At 46.3% G+C, this 17,403-nt stretch overlaps 1 protein-coding gene across 1 annotated transcript; it reads left to right on the forward strand.

The window, feature by feature from the left end:
- Positions 1-1,021: 1,021 nt before the first annotated feature.
- Positions 1,022-15,795, forward strand: LOC143474725 (macrophage mannose receptor 1-like). The gene is made up of 5 exons (XM_076972283.1): positions 1,022-1,065; positions 11,854-11,892; positions 11,975-12,195; positions 14,743-14,908; positions 15,350-15,795. Exons 2-5 carry the CDS (start codon positions 11,856-11,858, stop codon positions 15,706-15,708), a joined length of 783 nt encoding a protein of 260 aa, XP_076828398.1. The 5' UTR covers positions 1,022-1,065; positions 11,854-11,855; the 3' UTR covers positions 15,709-15,795.
- Positions 15,796-17,403: the final 1,608 nt, after the last annotated feature.

A 17,403-nucleotide genomic window follows, 5' to 3' on the forward strand; every position in this document is an offset into this window, starting at 1 on the left:
AATTAACATAATTAAATGGAAAATAATCACTATATTGTCGTACTGTTATATTTACACCTCTATACATTTTTGCAGAGTATCCTACTTATTTAAGAATTCAAGCGCAAGTGTTCAAGCCTTTAGATTTGATCTTTAATAATGATGCAGGTTTAGGACGTGCTGCTTCATCTGTGTAGGTGGTGTTTGGGTTTGATCTTTAATAATGATGCAGGTTTAGGACGTGCTGCTTCATCTGTGTAGGTGGTGTTTGGGTTTGATCTTTAATAATGATGCAGGTTTAGGACGTGCTGCTTCATCTGTGTAGGTGGTGTTTGGGTTTGATCTTTAATAATGATGCAGGTTTAGGACGTGCTGCTTCATCTGTGTAGGTGGTGTTTGGGTTTGATCTTTAATAATGATGCAGGTTTAGGACGTGCTGCTTCATCTGTGTAGGTGGTGTTTGGGTTTGATCTTTAATAATGATGCAGGTTTAGGACGTGCTGCTTCATCTGTGTAGGTGGTGTTTGGGTTTGATCTTTAATAATGATGCAGGTTTAGGACGTGCTGCTTCATCTGTGTAGGTGGTGTTTGGGCTGCTGTTATTGTACCTACATTGAGCTACAGATCCTCCTCCACCTCTATGGACACACTCTGTGTTCTCCACCTTTCTGCTGCTCCACCAGGTCTGGGTACTTGTCTTGCTTCCTGTCTTGGTCTCTTCCGTCCTGTCCTGCACAGTGTCTGGTCTCAGGGTGTGTCTCTCTAATGCTCTCTGGACATCTGACCTGCCCCAGACTGACCCTCACTGTCCTGTTCCAACGAGTCCTACTGCTGTCTGCTTGGGGGCGGGGCTTCGACCCTGCTCTGGTAACAACCGTCAGCACCTGCTCACCTGCTCAAAGAAGGTTGTTTTTTAAGTATTCTAATTTGCATTTTGGTAAATGAACATTTGTATAAATCTGCATCAAATATGAATACAAAGACACAGTTGTATAGAGCTTTGTGTAGATCTGTAAGTACACAAAGTGAAGAAACACAGCAGGAGACAAACACAGACTAACAGAGCAGCAGCACAATCACTTACAGGTAAGAAAACACTTTAAAAAAGCTTCAATCCCAGCAGACGTCATTTTGGAAGTACACCATTAATTCATTTTATATATTCATCCTGATCATTCTGCATGTTTACACCCACACATGGATGTATTTGGTTAGTTAACATTAAATATAAGGTCTCTGTTATTAATTACTAGGTTTATGAATTTTAGTACAGTGCTTTGTTCTGTTTTTTATTCTTTTGAAACAAAAACTGGACTATGTTTTAGAATATTTATTTTTATTATGTTTAAATAAACTAATCAAAGGCTGAAGACAGCAGGAGAGAGATGAAGACTGAAGAATTTGAGCTGAAGTTGTGACTGGGTGGTTTTACTTAATGATTTACTTAATGTGATTATCAGCACATTAAATATCATATCATGACCTCATCATAATTATATAAGTTGTATGGTCTTTGTTAATATGTGCATGTTTAATGTCTAAATCATCTACGTTTATAAATGCGGGTGTTGTACTGTATTCCATTCTACTGTTCTCAGATCAGTATGAATTTCATGTTCATCTCTTAAACGTTTCTGACTGGTATCATCCTGACTCAGTCATGTTGAATTTATTATGCTGTTATAATTTTCACTTTGATGTAGGGGGATATGATGTCTACATACAAATGGAAAAAAAGTTAAAATTATCATGGTGTAATGTGAATATGTTTGAGAATGTGTGGTGATTTACATTGTACTGTGTGTGTGTGTGTGTGTGTGTGTGTGTGTGTGTGTGTGTGTGTGTGTGTGTGTGTGTTATTAAATTATAACACATTGGTACATAACAGGCATTGTGTCTCCAGGAAATCTACATGCATGTATTTCTTTAATGCAAATTAGCATCAAAAATAAAACATTATAAGTACACAGAGAAAAGGCAAAACACTACAGGAGACAGACACGGACATATTGAATAACTCACAATCAGGAAGAGGAAAGAAAAACATTTAAAAGGTTCCAGAGACACAATACTGAGCTCATATAGATTCTGAATAATTGAAATGTAACATCCTCTTCATCTCTGAGGCAGGGTTTTCTCACCACAGATAAAGTATTTAAAATAGTGAAAATGATCAAACTATTTTTAATAGGGTGATTTGGAATATGAAAAACCATAAACTACACAATGCTGTAGCCACTGATATCTGAAATACTGTGAAACTCTACGTCAGCAGAAGCAGTGTAATGACCCACAATCAACCACTAGGTGGTGCTCATACACCAATTACTGAGGCTCTAAAAAATTGCTGTTTTCATCGGTTTGTAAGAGATTCTTCCCAGAGTTTTGGTAATATGACATAATTGAATGTTCGCTTTCTCTCATCCCGTTAGAAGAATTCGCATTTCGCGCTTCTGTTTCTTTTTGAGCCTGCTTGAATTTTAACTTCGCGTTTGGACCGTTCAAAAACATTGTGGGACTGTTCAAAAGATATTAATAGATACGTGGATACGTTACATTATATTCTTGTTTATTGTTTCCTTAAGTTTTATCCCAGTCTGTACAGTTTAAGGTAGTTTTTAAGGGTCCCAAGAGAACGTGTTGGTGTGATTAAATAATTTTGAAAAAAAATGTCCAAGTCCCTACATTAAAGTGTTTTCAATTCTGACCATTCCTTCTGAAAAATCTGGCTAGAAATAATTGAAAATGTAAATCATTTTACAAAATATGGCACAATTGCTTAAGAACACGCTTTAATTAATTACGGTAAAGTTCTACTGTTGTCGGAGGAAAGAGGTACCAGAATGGCAGCGGCACGTCCTTAGTATCCATGACAACCAAAATAAAGAAGCACACAAACTCAGAGCTCGTGGTTGCGTTATAACTGCTCATTTAGCGCAAAGCGCGTAATAGTGCGTAAAGATCAACACGTGCAGAGTCTGCAGCACGCAGTCTCTGTCAAGATCCATCTCTGGTAGCGCAGGGGTCTCTCTCAGGGGCTTTGAGGAATACACAGCACTGGAGGTCTGGACATGTGGGGTTATACAGTGAGGAAAAGAGGACAGGGGCTATAGAACAGGGGCAGTTGATGATGAGAGGGAGGGTCAGTATGGAGGAGACGCGTGTGTGTGTGTGTGGGGGGGGGGCGTCTCCCCTGTGTGCTGGGACCCTCCCACCATTACACCTATTATAGGAACAGAATCATTTACTGAAGGTTCAGGATCTCCCAGACATTTATTAAAAGTTTTACATACAATGACACAGTAAACAGCAAGAAGCAAGAAGCATCATCTTTGTCCTCATCAGATACAAGGTTATAATAGTTTTGGATTTTTCATTATAATTTAGTTTTTATTTCATTTTGACTTTTTTTTCTAATTCAGTTAGTTTTAATTAGTTTTTAGAGCATGTTTGCTAGTTTTTATTAGTTTTAATTATTTTTTTAAAGCTTAGTTTTAGTTTAGTTTTCATTAGTTCTAGTATTAGTTTTAGTTTTTTTTTTACTTTTGGTTATTTGTCAGGTGCAGGATTCAAAAAGTCCAAAGTAAATATTGTGTAATAAAAACTCATTAAAAGATACCATTTTTAAAAATGCGTTCAATTACTGTTGAACAACCAACAGTCTACAAGATAGCAGCCTTAAGTGCAAAATGTGTATTATTGCTTCCAGCCCCGTGGACAGGGGGGGACAACCGGGTCTGTTGTCCTGGGCCCCATGGCCAGGGGGGCCCATCAAAGAGCCCAGCAATTTATTTTTTATTTAAAGTCTATAATTTTAAATAATCTTGAAATCTTTCATTAATATAAAATTCTGTACTCAAAATAAGCTCAATGGCTAAAATATATATGTTTTTACCTATCTGCATATTTTCCATTAAGTGCATACAGCCCCACTTCCAACTGAAAAATGGTTTGATCCAGCTGGTACCCGTCCAACAGCGGGAAATACAGTGGTGGATAGTTAAAGTAAACAAAAATCTGGAGCGTAGAAAAGAAAGGAAAAACATTTACCTGACAAATTTTAATGTTGCATTGTGTTCCAGGTTTGAAAAGTGCTGGAATTTAGGCTAAAGTACTTGAAAATGCTTGAAACTGTAACTACTTCGTTTCACAACAAATAGATATCTGACTGAACAGTTCTCTTACGTTAACAAATACGAGCCTCTTGTAATTCCAGGACGAAACATGAGAGAACGTGAAGACGTTAAGATTGGGCGTTTTGAAAATAAACAACCATTAAATAATGTGATAAAAAGCGAATTATTTCTAATAATTGGCACATGAAACTTTCTTGTCCCGGGCCCCAGCAAGACTGTCAACGGGCCTGATTGCTTCTGAAAATTGACTAGGACAGACATGAACATAGGAGTGTAACCCTATTTTGGTTTGTGTGAAAAGCCAAACTTTTTGAAGGCAATCGAGTCACACAGTTGTGTTGACATCCAGTCTCAACACATTAACTAGTGCATCCACCCGCTTGAGGTTTTTCTGCATATTAACTAACCAGCAGCTATTTGATCACTGATCAAAACGGTCCATTACGGTTCTCCTTCCTGGTGCTATCTAGCCGGGATGATGCTTCTCTTTCAGCGGATCTACTCAGAGGCTTGTCAAGGTACTGGCAGCAGGCCCATTGACAGTCTTGCTGGGGCCCGGGACAAGAAAGTTTCATGTGCCCCCCCCCGCTTACGTCATTTGAATTTCCTGACTGGCTGACTGGCAGTTAGCCCTCTTGTGTGAACTTTGAGATTCATGGGGTTTTTCCTCTTGAGAACTACTCCATATATTTTATCACCTGTTTCCACTACAAGACATGTAGTCTTCCTCGTAGTCATATATAAAAAATCCCATACAGGACTCGCCGTTTTCTCCCAACTTTTGTTGTGGTAATTTTGCAGGCTAGCATGGCGAGCAGGAGCTCTAAACAAGAGACGTGACGGACCAAATCTCATTATCAGTCCACAAGACTTATAAATAAACTGACAAACACGAAAACGAAGTGTATCCTATCTGTCACGTTGAGGACCCCGGCCCCTCCCTTTTGGGCGTGTGTCAACGTTGTCCACGTGCTTTGTCTGCGTCAGTGGATATTCGTGGTTGGGGGTTATGTCGTGTGATTAATAAGTCTCACCTGTGAATCGTCTCGTGATCACGTGGGGCTAATGTGGTTTGTCCTGTGCTCGTCATTGTCTACAATCTACACGTTGCTGTGTGAGTGTTTCTGTTCTCCGTGCGCTATTGCGCAATATCTGTTAATTAAAGTGACGTCTGTTACGCAAAGCAAGGATCCCGTGTCTCATCCTTCGCCACGAGCCGCGCGTCACAGAACGACGAGCCATCAAGAGACACCAAGACATGCCAGGCTACAAGCCAAAGCCCAAGAAGGGCAAGAAGCCGGGTAAGCGGCATCACCACCCGTCTTCCTCCCCCCGCGCCGTGGCTCCACGCCGACTCTGGAGCTGCTAATGCAGGACCCGGAGTGTGCGTACCTGTTGTGTGCGGCTCGGGAGACGGCCATACCCGAGCTGGCGGAAGAGTACCGCCGGACAGCTGCGCGGGTATGGGTCGAGAGGCACCCCTCTCCTTCCCGGGCACTTCCACCCCTGCGGAAGGGCGACCACGAACAGGAGGAGGAGGGAGAGGAGAGGAACTTCCCCCCACGCTACGGAACCGCTACGACAATGGAGCAGGACCCGATCTGCGCGTCCCTGCTGCGTCAGGCGCGGGAGCACCACGACCCCGAGGCGGCGGAGAGGCTCCGCCAAGAGGCGGTAAGGCTGTGGGAGAAGTACCGCCCCTCTCCTTCTAGGGATCCATCACCCCTGCGGGTAGGCTCCTTCGAGCTCTGCGGGACGGAGGGGACTCCCGAGAGCGAGTTCGGGGTCGAGGACTCCGAGGAGGAGGAGCAGGAGGACGACGAGGAAGGCTACCCTCCCTCGTTGTGCGACGCCTCCACCGTCTACTACGGAGAGGAGGGGGAGGAAGCCTACCCCCCGTCGGTGAGCGAGGTTTCCCCCGTCGACCACGGCGAGGAGGTCGCCCTCCGCCCGTGGTTTCCACTCCTACCGTAGAGGATGGCCGGGAGGAGGAGGACTACCCTCCGTTGGGGTGCTCCACACCCACCACTGACTACGGTGAGTCAGAGGACGACTCCTATACGGAGGAGGAGGAGGACAGTCCGCCGTCCTCGGAGAGATCCGTTGGGACCGTTAAGGGGAGTGCGGAGAGCCGTCCACCCTCCGATCGCTCCGGCGAGAGCGCAATGGACTACTCCCGGGGTGGCAGCCCAGAGCAGTCCATGGAGTGGAGCCGGGTGAAGGAGGAAGACATGGACATTGACGAGGAAACCCCAAACGGCCCGCACGGGGCGTCCGTCAGTCGCGGTGCACCAGGCGCGCAAGCCAGTCGCGGTGCACCAGGCGCGCAAGCCAGTCGCGGTGCACCAGGCGCGCAAGCCAGTTGCGGTGCACCAGGCGCGCAAGCCAGTCGCGCTGTACCAGGTGCGTCCGCCAGCCGCGCTGCTCCCAGCGGAGGCTTCGCAGCGAAGCCTGGCGGAGGACCGACCACTGCGGCTCCCGATCTCTCTCCCCTCTTATCTCTACTCCTGGTGTGCAGCCTGGCGCCTGTTATGTGTTTGTCTGTGCCAGTGTTCGTCAGTCTTCCCGTGTGTTTGCCAAACCCCCTGTTCCCGTTTGTGCCTCTTTGTGTGAATATGCCAGTCTGTGTGTTTGTTTCTGTCCCGTTCAGTGTGTCTAACGTCTTTTCCCCCGTCTTCCCAGGGAGGGTGTGCTAGGCGATTCGTAACGGACGCTTCGCCAAGGGCAGTCACCTCCCAGACGCAGGACTGAGCGCGTCGGATCCGCCCATCGTTGTAGGTTCGGGGCACTCGGTCCTGTTGGCACCCCGGGACGGGTAGTTCCCTTGGAGGGGGCGTCTGTCACGTTGAGGACCCCGGCCCCTCCCTTTTGGGCGTGTGTCAACGTTGTCCACGTGCTTTGTCTGCATCAGTGGATATTCGTGGTTGGGGGTTATGTCGTGTGATTAATAAGTCTCACCTGTGAATCTTCTCGTGATCACGTGGGGCTAATGTGGTTTGTCTATTTAATGTGCGCTCGCGCAGTGTCCTGTGCTCGTCATTGTCTACAGTCTACACGTTGCTGTGTGGGTGTTTCTGTTCTCCGTGCGCTATTGCGCAATATCTGTTAATTAAAGTGACGTCTGTTACGCAAAGCAAGGATCCCGTGTCTCATCCTTCGCCACGAGCCGCGCGTCACAGAACGACGAGCCATCAAGAGACACCAAGACATGCCAGGCTACAAGCCAAAGCCCAAGAAGGGCAAGAAGCCGGGTAAGCGGCATCACCACCCGTCTTCCTCCCCCCCGCGCCGCGGCTCCATGCCGACTCTGGAGCTGCTAATGCAGGACGCGGAGTGTGCGTACCTGTTATGTGCGGCTCGGGAGACGGCCATACCCGAGCTGGCGGAAGAGTACCGCCGGACAGCTGCGCGGGTATGGGTCGAGAGGCACCCCTCTCCTTCCCGGGCACTTCCACCCCTGCGGAAGGGCGACCACGAACAGGAGGAGGAGGGAGAGGAGAGGAACTTCCCCCCGCGCTACGGAACCGCTACGACAATGGAGCAGGACCCGATCTGCGCGTCCCTGCTGCGTCAGGCGCGGGAGCACCACGACCCCGAGGCGGCGGAGAGGCTCCGCCAACAGGCGGTAAGGCTGTGGGAGAAGTACCGCCCCTCTCCTTCTAGGGATCCATCACCCCTGCGGGTAGGCTCCTTCGAGCTCTGCGGGACGGAGGGGACTCCCGAGAGCGAGTTCGGGGTCGAGGACTCTGAGGAGGAGGAGCAGGAGGACGACGAGGAAGGCTACCCTCCCTCGTTGTGCGACGCCTCCACCGTCTACTACGGAGAGGAGGGGGAGGAAGCCTACCCCCTGTCGGTGAGCGAGGTTTCCCCCGTCGACCACGGCGAGGAGGAGGGGGAGGAGTCGGAGGAAGACGACTACCTCCCTCCGCCCGTGGGTTCCACTCCTACCGTAGAGGATGGCCGGGAGGAGGAGGACTACCCTCCGTTGGGGTGCTCCACACCCACCGCTGACTACAGTGAGTCGGAGGACAACTCCTATACGGAGGAGGAGGAGGACAGTCCGCCGTCCTCGGAGAGATCCGTTGGGACCGTTAAGGGGAGTGCGGAGAGCCGTCCACCCTCCGATCGCTCCGGCGAGAGTGCAATGGACTACTCCCGGGGTGGCAGCCCGGAGCAGTCCATGGAGTGGAGCCGGGTGAAGGAGGAAGACATGGACATTGACGAGGAAACCCCAAACGGCCCGCACGGGGCGTCCGCCAGTCGTGGTGCACCAGGCGCGCAAGCCAGTCGCGGTGCACCAGGCGCGCAAGCCAGTTGCGGTTGTAGGGGTTTCACCTACTAATCCTTTAAAGTAGTTATACTTTGTTTTACCTTAATTATTAATCAGTCTCATTAATTTAGAAATCAGTCTCATATTCTAATTATACCAGAACCACAAGTTTAGTTATCAACTAAGGGTAATTAATGGTTCGGTATCTGAAGGATTTAACAATGAATTCTTTGGAGGTTTTGGCAACAACCACTTTTGAATGACATCAACACAGACAATTTGGTGAAAATAAATGATACATTTATTTAAAACCAACTATTCTAAATAACAAAGAGCATCAACATGGATCAGTATATTTACAGTGAAGACTCAGCATCTAGTGTGTGTGTGTGTGTGTGTGTGTGTAAAAAAAGGGGAGGAGTAAGTGTGCGCGCGCGTGTGAGGAGGCGGAGTTGTAATCTCAGTTCTCCTATGGAGAACAAAGCAACTAAAATGGCGCCGACTTTAAACAGTAGAGCAGCGCGACTATGTTAATGAGCTCAGCTGGTTTATTCCAACGTGGTCAGAACAAAGAGTAATGGCGCTGGCTTACTAACTAAAAATTAATGTAGTGTGTCTGAGAATGGGAACTACAAGTTGTCAAATATTCAGAAGATAAAACATGGAGATTGCATGCCAGGTGGAGAACTTGTGTGTACAAATCTTAACGAAGTTTATGAAAATAAAGTTAAACACAAACATTCAGAATGTATTAACAAAAAACTTAGTTAACTCTGTAGTTCAAATAACTATGCCCTTTGATGAACTATGCCCAGCGGTAAGAGTCTCACGTGTTGAGGATTTGGGGTTTTGTCGTCCTCCCTGAATTCTCCTGGAATTTCCACCGCAGGCTCCTCGTTGATTAAACGATGTCGTCCAGGTGTGCTGGGGAATCGTCCAGGAACGCAAGTCTCGTTCACGGTTTAACAACAGGGAGTTGATCGCCTTTGTTTCAGTCCGTGTGGCCGCGTTAGCAAGCTTGATTGAAGTCGTTTGGTGAATCTGTTGTCGCGGTAACGTTGATCGGTTGCTGGTTAGATTGCACCGTAACTCGGGCTCGTTAATTAAGTAGTACGACTTTCAGCTGTTTGCTGTTAGTCGTTGCAAAGTTCGCGTGTTCTCAAAGAAAACCGGAGAGAGAGAAGTGGCGGAGCCTCTCTTTAATAGGTCTAACCTCGGTGTCAGTCAAACCAGAGAGAGAGAGATGAATGGCTGTTCAGGGTATTTAAACACCTGAACTGTAGACACACCCTTACTTCCGTCAAAGCAAGCTTGTTCAATGTGTTGCCAGTGGTACTGCCACCTGCTGGTTTAGCATGGTACCTACACGGTGCACCAGGCGCGCAAGCCAGTCACGCTGTACCAGGTGCGTCCGCCAGCCGCGCTGCTCCCAGCGGAGGCTTCGCAGCGAAGCCTGGCGGAGGACCGACCACTGCGGCTCCCGATCTCTCTCCCCTCTTATCTCTACTCCTGGCGCGCAGCCTGGCGCCTGTTATGTGTTTGTCTGTGCCAGTGTTCGTCAGTCTTCCCGTGTGTTTGCCAAACCCCCTGTTCCCGTTTGTGCCTCTTTGTGTGAATATGCCAGTCTGTGTGTTTGTTTCTGTCCCGTTCAGTGTGTCTAACGTCTTTTCCCCCGTCTTCCCAGGGAGGGTGTGCTAGGCGATTCGTAACGGACGCTTCGCCAAGGGCAGTCACCTCCCAGACGCAGGACTGAGCGCGTCGGATCCGCCCATCGTTGTGGGTTCGGGGCACTCGGTCCTGTTGGCACCCCGGGACGGGTAGTGCCCTTGGAGGGGGCGTCTGTCACGTTGAGGACCCCGGCCCCTCCCTTTTGGGCGTGTGTCAACGTTGTCCACGTGCTTTGTCTGCGTCAGTGGATATTCGTGGTTGGGGGTTATGTCGTGTGATTAATAAGTCTCACCTGTGAATCGTCTCGTGATCACGTGGGGCTAATGTGGTTTGTCTATTTAATGTGCGCTCGCGCAGTGTCCTGTGCTTGTCGTTGTCTACAGTCTACACGTTGCTGTGTGAGTGTTTCTGTTCTCCGTGCGCTATTGCGCAATATCTGTTAATTAAAGTGACGTCTGTTACGCAAAGCAAGGATCCCGTGTCTCATCCTTCGCCACGAGCCGCACGTCACACTATCTATAATTTCAGTACGTTTTAGTTAGTTTTCTAAACATGTAATATAGTTATAGTTAGTTATCATTTTTTCTTTTAATTACCGTTATTATTTACTTCAGTTAACGAAAATGTTTTTTCAATATTAGTTTTCGTTTTTTCGTTCGTTTTTGTTAATGATTATAACCTTGATCAGATATTTAAAACATAATTAAGAAACAAGTACTAGTTTGCAATCATTTAGCCATATTCACACAATGTCGACAGCACCTTTTTAATGATACCCCTTTTCCAAAACAACTCTGTTCCAATTTAATTAACAATAGCCTACAAGGAATCAAACTGAACAGTGTCTAAATCTTGGGCAGGCGTGACGCAAACGCAGATATGCATATATGTATTTAAATCAGTTAAACAGACCATAAGACATGCAACTAAACAGGGGCAAAGTCAAGATTCGAAGAAATACTACTAAACAAAAGACTAACAACGTTAGATGATACATACAGAATAAATCACCAAAGGCAACAGGACTGTAAACGCAAGTCAAACACACCTAATAAACTCATAACACAACAAGGAGAATAACTAGACACGACACTAAATGGCAGAACTGTATGAAGAATATAACTAAGGAATTATCAGGAATGAGCACACTAGGGCAAGGGCAGATCAGACAACAGGGAGGAGTTGTAGGGAGGAGCCATATGTGACACCTTTGATTTACACAATTAAAAGAACTGAGAATTTTAGACTCAAAATGTTTAAATCCTTTAAGTGCTTTAAAACACTTCATGCTGTATGTTTCTCTAATGCTCTGATATTTAAGTACTGACCCTTACTGTACATGACCTTTCCCTTGTTATCACTGAGTCACAATTTGGAGTATTGTTTGTCATTTCTCAAAGTGGGCAGTAATGGCCTGGTGGTAGGGAACTGGTCTTGTGACCGGAGGGTCGTGGGTTCGATTCCCAGACCTGAGGCCATAACAGAGGTGCCCTTGAGCAAGGCACCTAACCTCAACTGCTCCCTGGGCGCCGGGCTAGGGCTGCCCACCGCTCTGGGCATGTGTGATCCACAGCCCCCTAGTAATCTCTAGTGTGTGTGTGTTTGTGTGTGTGTGTGTGTGTGTGTGTGTGTGTTCTAACTGCACAGATGGGTTAAAAGTGGAGGACAAATTTCGATTGCGGTGAAAAAAAAAATCACAATTGACAAAATATGGCACATTATTAAGTGTAATCAGAGAAAAATACAGACGTGAGTTACTGTGATTTAATGTGTGAATCTCCCACACCTTGTGCTCCACAGTCATGTGTTCAACACTGCAGTTCATCCTGCTGTTCTCAGGTCAGTGTCAGTTTCATCTCCAAAACTCTCTGCTGTGTCATTATTGTGGTGTCCTGCTCATGGGAGGTTTTGATTCTAACAGGACTGTGGGCTCTAGCCATGTGTGTGACTCGCCAGTTTTATGTGGTGGAAGAAATAAAGAACTGGACTGATGCTCAGAACTACTGCAGAGGGGTTTACACTGATCTGGCAACCATTGAGAACCAAGAGGACATGGATACTGTACTCACTCTCCTCAGTGGCCATTCAGGATACACTTACTGGATAGGACTGACACGGAATGTTGACCAGAACAACAATACTGTAAGCAGTTTGAATAATTAATGTCATTATAATAACTGTACCAGTGTGATGTAAATTAAGGTGAGCTATTAGTTGTTCTTAATGGATGAAGATAAAATATAATTTAAACAAACAAAACTAAAGTGATGTAAGTCTAGAGAGTGAGGATTATAAAACACGAGGCAGGTGTTGACAGTGTTTGAAGGATGGCGGAGGGCTGGAGTGGGCTTACTCATTACTCATACTGGAAGGTGCCCCTTCTGGGGATTCCATTATTCTGCTTGGCGACTTTAATGCACATGTGGGCAATGATATTAAGACCTGGACGGGTGTGATTGGGAGTAATGGTCTCTCTGATCTGAACCTAAGTGGTGTTCTGTTATTGGACTTATGTGCTTGTGACAGTCTGTCCATAACAAACACCATGTTCGAGCACAGAGGTGTCCATAAGTGCACATGGCACCAGGACACCTTAGGTCGCAGATCGATGACCCAAACATATCATGAGGGTTTGCTGGGAACGTCTGGCAGAGGAATCTGTCAGAAAGGTCTTTAACTCCCACATCCGGCAGAGCTCCCGAGGGTGGCCGATGATATTGAGTTTGAGTGGGCTTTGTTTCATGCCTCCATTGTCAATGCAGCAGACCAGAGCTGTGGCCACAATGTTGTCGGTGTCTGTCGTGGCAGCAATTCTCAAACTCAGTGGTGGACACCTCTGGTAAGGGAGGCCGTCATGCTGAAGAAAGAGTCCTATCTGGCCTGGTTGGCTTGTGGGACTCTGGAGGCAGCAGACGGGTACAGGAGGGCCAAGCAGATAGCAGATTTTACTGTCGCAGAGGCAAAAATGTGGGTGTGGGAAGAGTTCGGTGGAAAGTGACTTTTGATAGACTCTGAGAAGATTCTGACAAACAGTCAGGCAACTCAGGAGGGGAAAGTGGTTCCCGACCAACACTATATACAGTGGGGCTGGGGATCTGCTGACCTCAACTGGGGATGTCATTAGGCGGTGGAAGGAATACTTCAAGGATCTTCTCAATCTCACCATCGCGCCTTCCACAGAGGAAACAGAGCTGGAGGACTCAGACGGGGGTTTGCCCATCACTTGGGCTGAGGTGACCATGGAGGTGTGAAACTCCTTGGCGGCAAGATGCCAGGGGTGGATGAGATCCGCCCTGAGTTCCTTAAGGCTCTGGATGTTGTGGGACTGTCCTGGCTGACACGTCTTTGCATTATTGCGTGTATATCGGGGGCAGTACCTCTGGACTGGTAAACCGTGGTGGTGGTTCCACTTTTTAAGAAAGGGGACCGGAGGGTGTGCTCAAACTATCTGGGGATCACACTCCTCAGCCTCCCTGGTAAGGTCTATGCAGGGGTACTGGAGAAGAGAGTCCGGATGATAGTTGAATCTCAGTTACAAGAAGAACAATGTGGGTTCCGTCCCTTGCGAGGGTCCTAGATGGTGCATGGGAGTTTGCTCAACCAGTCCACATGTGCTTTGTGGATTTGGAGAAGGCTCCGGTAGTATAGGGCAAGGGGGCCTGCTGCTACGGGCTATCCAGTCCCTGTACAAAAGGAGCAGGACCGTTCCCAGTGGGAGATGGACTCTGCCAGGGCTGCCCTTTGTCACCAATTCTGTTCATAACTTTTATGGACAGGATTTCTCGGTGTAGCCAAGTGGTGGAGGGGGTTCGGTTTGGTGCTCTCAGGATTCCACGTCTCCTTTTTGCAGATGTTGTGGTCCTGGTGGCATCATCAGGCCGAGACCTACAGCTCTTGCTGGATCAGTTTGCAGCCGACTGCGAGACAGCTGGGATGAGAATCAGCACCTCTAAAACTGAGACCATGATACTCAGTTGGACAAGGGTGAAGTGCCATCTCTGGGTCAGGAGTGAGTCCTTGTCTCAAGTGGAGCAGTTCAACTATCTTGGGTTCTTGTTCACGAGTGAGGCAATGATAAAACAAGAGACTGACAGGCGGCTGAAATGAGTTTTCTCCAGCAGGGTGTCTAGGCTCTGTTGGTCATCCAGGAGTGGCTCGGAGTAGAGTCGCTGCTCCTCCACGTAGAGAGAAGCCAGTTGAGGTGATTCGGGCATCTGGTCTGGATGCCACCTGGGCGCCTCCCCAGGGAGGCACTCCAGACATGTCCAACTGGGAAAAGACCCTCAGGAAGACCCAGGACACTCGGGAGAGATTATATCTCTCGGCTGTCCTGGGAACACCTCAGTATCCCCCAGAAGAGCTAGAAGTGGTGGCTGGGGAGAGGGAAACCTGGGCCTCTTTGCTTAGGCTACTGCCCCTGTGAATCGGACCTGGATAAGCGGATGAGAATGGATAGATGGATGTTTGGAAAGGACTGTGTCAAAAACTTTGAATAAGAAAAAGGTTATTATAATAACTCTAAAAATGAAATGCAAATTTTGATAATCCTGTTACAACTTCAGTATTAAGCCATACCATCACGACAATGCCTGTGTGTATGCAGGGTGACTGTATTTGCTGTGTTTAATGAGTGCTGAGAGTGCAGTGGTTATAAATGTGTACTGATCAGGTATTAATGTGTGCCTACAGATCTGGGTCTGGTCAGATGGGAGTAACTCCACATACAGGGGCTGGTACACTGGGCAGCCAGACAACGTAGGAGGGAAAGAAAACTGTGTGGATTTATACAGTTTAAAATCATACAAATGGAATGATGATTCCTGCTATATAAACAATCCATTTATTTGCTATAAAAGTGAGTAATCCAACATGATTATATTCAGCACATCTATTTTACATCCACTAGATTTTCAAAGTTTATGTTTGGAGCAGATTCACTCTCAGTAATAATGAACATGAATAAGGAATTTAGACAGAACAAAACAAAAATGCAATAATAAAAGTCCTCCGTCTCCAACACAACTACATGTAGAGCCTACAACTACAACTACAAGTACCCAGTCACACAAATGAGATGATGCAGCCTGCCATTATTCAGGATGCTTTTCTGCTACAGAAGTGAAAATAATAAGTTGCTGAATGTTGTATATTCACTTAAATTCTCTGAAAATGTTTGTGAGTTGATGTAGAAAGACATAAAGGAGACCCTCCACATCACAGCTGAATGAACATTTATATCATGAACAGCACAAAATGTACTGATTAATGTGAGAATGATTTAATCTTTGCCCTGCAGAGATCCCACTGATTCTGGTTCAACAGGAGATGACGTGGTGGGAAGCTCTGAGCTACTGCAGACAGAATCATGTGGACCTGGTCTCTGTTCTCACTAATGAAACTCAGGGCTGGGTGGAGACAGTCAGTAAAAACGCCTCCACCCCTAATGTGTGGCTGGGTCTGGGTCTCGCCTGTAGTCAGCCCATCTGGTTCTGGGTGGGTGGATCAACTGTCTGCTACCAGAACTGGGCCCCGGGGAACGGGACAGGGGTGTCAGACTGCAGCAATGGAGAGAGATCAGGAGCACTGCAGTCTGGAAGTAAACAGTGGATCAGCCTGCCAGAGACCCACAAACTCAACTTCATCTGCACCGTCTAGGACAGGTTACATATTTACCAGAAGATAAAGACATTTAGTGTGGAATTAATACTGATTACTGTCTGCTATTTTAATACAACTAGAACAGCATGCAGGTAGTTCATGCATCATATCTGCTTATAGTCATGTCTTTATCATGTTGCTACATTTTTATATATGCTGAATAATTAAAGTCAATGAGCATAATAGTTCTACTGAGTCTGATAGGATTATTGTAACTTTCATGTGGATCTCTTATGTGTGTTTTTTTTAGTGTTTATGTTTTAAATGTACTGAAAGAAGCAGGTGTGTGTGCGTGCGTGTGTGTGTGTGTGTGTGTATTTGTGTGTGTGTGTGTGTGTGTGTATTTGTGTGTGTGTGTGTGTGTGTGTGTGTGTGTGTGTGTGTGTGTGTGTGTGTGTGTGTGTGTGTGTATTTGTGTGTGTGTGTGTGTGTGTGTGTGTGTGTGTGTGTGTGCGTGTGTGTGCGAGTGCACTGGAATAAATCAGACCCTGAGCTGGTAGTGCCTAACTCAGAGATGGGAGAGGTTCCTTTTCATCTTTACTCATGCTGTAATCACAGTTGTTTAAACTAAACTAATTTGTTAAGTGTCAGTGATACACTGCTTAGCTGTTTTTTACTGTCACTATTAAATGGAAAATAATAATAATTAACATAATTAAATGGAAAATAATCACTGTATTGTCGTACTGTTATATTTACACCTCTATACATTTTTGCAGAGTATCCTACTTAAGAATTCAAGCGCAAGTGTTCAAGCCTTTAGATTTGATCTTTAATAATGATGCAGGTTTAGAACGTGCTGCTTCATCTGTGTAGGTGGTGTTTAGATTTGATCTTTAATAATGATGCAGGTTTAGGACGTGCTGCTTCATCTGTGTAGGTGGTGTTTGGGTTTGATCTTTAATAATGATGCAGGTTTAGGACGTGCTGCTTCATCTGTGTAGGTGGTGTTTGGGTTTGATCTTTAATAATGATGCAGGTTTAGGACGTGCTGCTTCATCTGTGTAGGTGGTGTTTGGGTTTGATCTTTAATAATGATGCAGGTTTAGGACGTGCTGCTTCATCTGTGTAGGTGGTGTTTGGGCTGCTGTTATTGTACCAGGCTGAGCTACAGATCCTCCTCCACCTCTATGGACACACTCTGTGTTCTCCACCTTTCTGCTGCTCCACCAGGTCTGTGTTCTTGTCTTGCTTTCTGTCTTGGTCTCTTCCGTCCTGTCCTGCACAGTGTTTGGTCTCAGGGTGTGTCTCTCTAATGCTCTCTGGACATCTGACCTGCTTCCCCAGACTGACCCTCACTGTCCTGTTCCAAAGAGTCCTACTGCTGTCTGCTTGGGGGCGGGGCTTCATCCCTGCTCTGATAACAGCTGTCAGCACCTGCTCACCTGCTCAAAGAAGGTTGTTTAAGTGTTTTAATTTGTGTTCAGTTTGAATTCTCAGATTCATCTCTTTTTCTCTTTATTAAACATACAAAACGTTCTCTTCCATTTACATTTGGTCTGTTATTGTCTCCTTTTTGCAGTTTAACACAACTCTGAATAAAAAATATCTGCATGTCACATACACTCACAAGAATACGTTTAGCTTCTCTTTTAACACTACAGATAGTGATGCAAATCACAGAAATAGCAAGGTACTAATAAACCTTCTTCTCAACATTAATTATTATACTATAATTAATAATTGAATAAA

The sequence above is a fragment of the Brachyhypopomus gauderio genome, chromosome 14, assembly GCF_052324685.1.
Source record: "Brachyhypopomus gauderio isolate BG-103 chromosome 14, BGAUD_0.2, whole genome shotgun sequence".
NCBI lineage: Eukaryota > Metazoa > Chordata > Actinopteri > Gymnotiformes > Hypopomidae > Brachyhypopomus > Brachyhypopomus gauderio.

What these genes read in the sequence shown, in the direction of transcription:
- LOC143474725 (XM_076972283.1), top strand. Translation starts at nt 11,856, where the DNA reads ATGTGTTCAACACTGCAGTTCATCCTGCTGTTCTCAG. An exon ending in GTTCATCCTGCTGTTCTCAG is followed by an intron (nt 11,893 to 11,974) that starts GTCAGTGTCAGT and finishes TGATTCTAACAG; the next exon opens with GACTGTGGGCTCTAGCCATG. An exon ending in TCCATTTATTTGCTATAAAA is followed by an intron (nt 14,909 to 15,349) that starts GTGAGTAATCCA and finishes TTTGCCCTGCAG; the next exon opens with AGATCCCACTGATTCTGGTT.